This window comes from Sciurus vulgaris (genome assembly GCF_902686455.1).
Source record: "Sciurus vulgaris genome assembly, chromosome: 16".
Classification (NCBI taxonomy): Eukaryota; Metazoa; Chordata; class Mammalia; order Rodentia; family Sciuridae; genus Sciurus; species Sciurus vulgaris.
The window spans coordinates 6,929,139-6,934,296 of NC_136477.1; the positions used below are offsets into that span (position 1 = coordinate 6,929,139).

A 5,158-nucleotide genomic window follows, 5' to 3' on the forward strand; every position below is an offset into this window, starting at 1 on the left:
TCCCTGCTACTCTCTATATGCAAGAATCTCAGTGAGATCCTCAGCTCATTGGTTCTTCCCTGACATTTTCAGTTATGAACCAAGAATGTCACGTCTTTCTTTCATTTTTCATCATTTTCCCACCCATCACTCCCCATTCCAAGGTACAGAAGTGTTAGGAACGTTCTCATGTGTCAAGCACTATTCTTTAAGTTTGTGTTCTATTCACTCATTTTGCACCATTCCTATGATGTCCTGTGGTGGTTCCCATCACGGGGAGTGAGGCTTCTCACACAGTTGAAACCACTTCCTTACTGACAAAGCGAGCACTGGAGGTAGCATTAAGTGGATTTTTGTTCTTATTATTGATTTATAGCTAATATTGTTTGGTTTGGGTTCTCCTGCTTGTTTAAGGATTTAGATAATCCCCAAGGCAATATCTACATATCAATTTCTCTTTTATCCCCATTAATTGGTACATTTTTGAAATGGAGGGACTATTAAGGAAATAAAAATTGTACAGTCAGATAGTGGAAGAGTGTGGAGAATGGAAGGAAAAGGGGTTGAAAAGTGAAAGAGCAGGAGAAAGTAGAGGAAAAGATTAGTACTATTTCCTTCACCTTGGAAAAAAGATGGTACACTTTTCTAAATTCAGGGATCCTTGTGCATTGATTATCTGTTCTGTCACCTGTATTTTCCTCATCAGGTTGTTCAATGAAATGGAATCAAAAAACCAAACAGATACAGTAGAGTTCCTCCTCCTGGGGCTGTCAGAGGATCCAGAAATGCAGAACACTATCTTTGGATTATTTCTGTCCATGTACCTGGTTACAGTGCTTGGAAACCTGCTCATCATCCTGGCCATCATGTCTGACTCCCACCTGCACACCCCCATGTACTTCTTCCTCTGCAACCTGTCCTTCACTGACATCAGTTTCATCTCCACCACAATCCCCAGGATGCTGGTGAACATCCAGAGACAGAGCAAGACCATCAGTTACACAGGCTGCCTCACCCAAGTCTGCTTTGCCCTGGTTTTTGTTGGTTTGGAAAACTTTCTACTTGCCGCAATGGCTTATGACCGTTATGTGGCCATCTGCCATCCACTCAGGTACACAGTCATCATGAACCCACGCCTGTGTGTCCTGCTGATTCTCTTCTCCTTGTCCATTAGTATTATGGATGCCCTGCTGCACAGTCTGATGGTGCTGAGGCTGTCCTTCCGCACAGACCTGGAGATCCCCCACTTTTTCTGTGAACTTGCTCAGGTCATCAACCTTGCATGTTCTGATACTCTCATCAATAACATCTGGGTATATTTAGTGACTAGCATAGTTGGGGGTATTACTATCCTTGGGATTATTTACTCTTACATTAAAATTGTCTCCTCTGTTCTGAGAATGTCATCTTCTGGGGGAAAGTACAAAGCCTTTTCCACCTGTGGGTCTCTCCTGTCTGTTGTCTCCTTGTTCTATGGAACAGGATTTGGGGTGTACATTAGCTCTGCAGTGACTGACTCCCCCAGGAAGACTGCAGTGGCTTCAGTGATGTATACAGTGGTTCCTCCAATGATGAATCCCTTTATCTACAGCCTGAGGAACAGGGACATGAAAGCAGCCCTGAGGAAACTCATCACACCTCTTTTGTGATTGTGTAGTCTGCTTTATACTTTTGAATTCTAGAATGAAATACCCAGGAACCGTGGGTGAGCACAAAGGTGGACTCTTCTACCACCAAGTTTTTATGCTGCCATGATTAGATATCACACTGGCTATGGGTGTTTCAACTTAGATTTGGAAAATGAATTTGGTCTTTTCTGGCACTGGAGTACCTATGTTTTGTTTCTGAACTTGATTTTTTGATGAGCCTTCACAGAGGCAGAACATAAGGAAAGGATTCTTGTTATAGAGGCTTGGGGTTTCTTTTCTCAGGAAAATTTGAGTGACAGTAGAATGATAGGAGAAATAAAGGAATTAAATAAATATTTTACTGTAGCGCAAAGACCAGCATACTCCTCAAGCCACTTATAGTGCCCTATGTATGCCCTCCTCAAATCATTCCTATATTAAGTCCTGTTTCATAGAATCATGATATTCTGAGATTTGTCACCAGGATTGTGATCATTGATTCTCCTGACAGGCTTCTGTTGATCTCAGGTAATTTTCTAGATAATAGATCAACTATGACTTGCCAGTCAACCCTGTCAGCAGCTGGGGTGTGCTCAGTGGTTGATAAACATGCTGTTTGGATAACAGTAATGGTATCCACTACACTTTCCTTCTTCTTCCATGAATTGGGCTTCTATTCTTTATTGCAGAAGTTGACATACTGCCATCTGAGCATTATGAATGAATGAGGAGCATCTTAGCTCAAAACTGGTACAAGCGCTAGTACTCAAGTTAGGTAAAAAATTAAGATAATTATCTTGATTCAGTTGGTGTTCAGCAGATGTGCATTCAGGCAGAAGGAAAGGGGTGTTATTCCTCTTTCCATGCACCAGCTCCATCCCAGTTCTGCTTCCCAACTTGGCGACTTGATCCCTGGGTCAGTCAGTTGCAGGACATATTTAAATATTCTCCTAAAGACGAAAAGCTGACTTAGTTTTCCTTATGGGAAAAGATTCCTTCAAGAAGTCATTTAGGAAGCATCATTTCACAAAACACAGTCCAAAAGGGACTTTGACCCATGGGTAAACTCATTCTTGTGAAGTGAATTATCATGTGTAGATTAGACTACAAAGCTAGGTGGTTTGTGATCTTTCTGTGTATTATAATCACACAGAGAGCTTGTTGTCACCTTGTTCCCTTATCCAAATCCTCAGAGACTGTACTTAAGCAGTGTGGGGTTGGCACATGAATCCGTTTTTCATCCCAGACCATGGACAATGCCATGTTTGATAATCTGAGATTAAGTTTGGAGTGCACTCAGGTAGTGTGTGATTACTGTTGGGAATTGCTTGGCTCAGTTCTTGGAAAATAGTGCCCAGTCCCTCTTCTTTAACCTGTAATCCATTTTCTTCCATTCCTTTATGTACCCATTTTCTTCAGATGTTAGCTTTGTTGCCTGTAATTTTAGTATTTTCAGTGTTTTGGGTAGATGGAATAATACAATCACATCAATAATTTTTTGGAAGTTCATACAATGAACTGATTTGAATAAAACTAAAGGAATTTCTGCAATCTTAGAGCGACGTTGCTTTGTCAAGGAGGTTTTGGGAAGTAGCAAATGGAATTTGATTACTTTTACATGAAGGAGCTAATATGTGGTGCTAATGGGTGGCTCCTAGGAGGAAATCCAAGGGGAAGTTCAAGGACCCTTCCATTCCAGTCATCCCTTGGCACTGTTATTTTCAGCACTGTGACTTGGGACAGCTCCCAGATAGTCAGTCAAGGCTTTGGTAGACTGGTGCTTCTCTCAAACATGTCTGTGGAATTTGCAGTATCTGAGCTCTTGGTGAATGTTTCAGATGCAGCTACATCACTGTCTTCCCTGCTGTCAGGTATGGAGTTAGCAGCTGAGGTTTTTACCACTGCCATCTGTGTAGCATGCAGCTCTCAAGACTGGGAGCCAGTGCTGATGATGGGTCCCGTCTCCTGCTCCTCCTCCTCTCCCCAGCCATCTTGAGGGCCTGTTCCACTGCCTGGTCTATGGGCAGGTACTTCAGCCTCTCATCCACACAGGCTGCTAGACCTTCCAGGTCTGTGGGCAGGTGCTTCAGCCTCCTCATCCACACAGGCTGCTAGACCTTCCAGTGCCAGAGGCTCCTGCCCACTGCAGAGCTCCTTGCAGTGGTGCCTGAGAACACAGCCACTGTGCCCCTTGTCCACTTCTGTTGGCCTGGAGTGCAGAGCCTCTCTTCTGCTGAAAGAGTCCTGGGAAATGACTGACAGCAAAGGGCAGTCTGCCTCCAGCACTCCTAGCAGTTGGGGTGGTGATTCCTGTTCCATACAGGGGGCCCGGTGTCTCATCGTGGCATCCACCACTCACATCTTTCCTGTTCACTGACTGTTTCTTTCCTCATGGATGGAATTTCCCACAGTACAAGGATATCCTTCAGTCTGTGTCCTGCTGCATCCTCAGCATCCAGAGTTGGGCCTGGCGGTTACATTAAATTTCTGAGGATTGAAGGATTCACTGACGAAATAATAAACTGTGTAATAATCCTTCCAATTGCTACTGGAGATCCAAAATTGCTTTTGTCTCTTCTTATGGATGAACATAACTCCCAGTCAACAGCAGCTGCTACTGTAAAGCACCACAGACGGTGGAGGTTCAACAATGGATGTTTGTTTCTCAAAGCACTAGGTGATTCCATGGTGGGCCTCACATACATGACCACATAGAAAACTAAGTACCTCCACAACCCTACCTCCTAACACCATCACATTTGGGGGAAATTGTAAAACACCAGAAAGGCAATTCACCTGTTGTAAAAGGTACCATTGTGATTGTAAATTAAAAAGCTTGTAGAGATTGTTTATTACCACATTGAAGTTCGCTTTACACCACTGGTGGTTTATAGAAGTAAGACATGATATTAAAGCAGGGATAGAGGCTAGAACTCTGTCGTTCAGAAAAGGGTCTAGAAATCATCAATGTATTAATGGTCCTGTATTGCTGAATTCATATAGTAGTGAATGGTTGGACTATTTAATAAAAGGTGCTAAGAAATAAAAATAAATGTGATTCATGTCTCACATCAAAGGCAAAAATGAATATCAGGTGGTTTCAACCTCAACCACAAAAGTCAAGACTGAAATCTTTTATTCAGGAAGGTAGATTTAATATCAGGACCTCTGTAAATATATCAGGATCTACATTTACAGAGTAGACAATGTGAAAGCTGTGTCTATGCTTGTGTGGGCATCTAGAAAATACAGTGAAGTGAATGTGAATGGGGATACACTCCTAAAGAATGAATTTACAATGAATACAATGAATATGTATCTGCCTACATATATATGTATATATTTATAACAAAACTGCTATTATCATTACATAAATATTTACCCAAAAGAAATGCAATCACATGAATATAAAAAATCTGCACAAAAATAATCAGCAATGTCATATGTAATAGGCCCAAACTAAAAACAACTTAATTGTCTTCAATAGGTCGATTAATAAGTAAATCTTGGAGTATTAAAAAATGGAATACTATGGGCAATAAAAAGTAACA

General features: G+C 41.8%; 1 protein-coding gene across 1 annotated transcript; it reads left to right on the forward strand.

Annotated features, from left to right (window-relative positions):
* Positions 1 to 627: 627 nt before the first annotated feature.
* On the forward strand, positions 628 to 1,628 carry LOC306646145 (olfactory receptor 7G2-like; the record flags this gene model as incomplete). The annotated part of the gene is made up of 1 exon (XM_079114600.1): positions 628 to 1,628. Exon 1 carries the CDS (start codon positions 699 to 701, stop codon positions 1,626 to 1,628), a length of 930 nt encoding a protein of 309 aa, XP_078970726.1. The 5' UTR covers positions 628 to 698.
* Between the last annotated feature and the right edge of the window lie 3,530 nt (positions 1,629 to 5,158).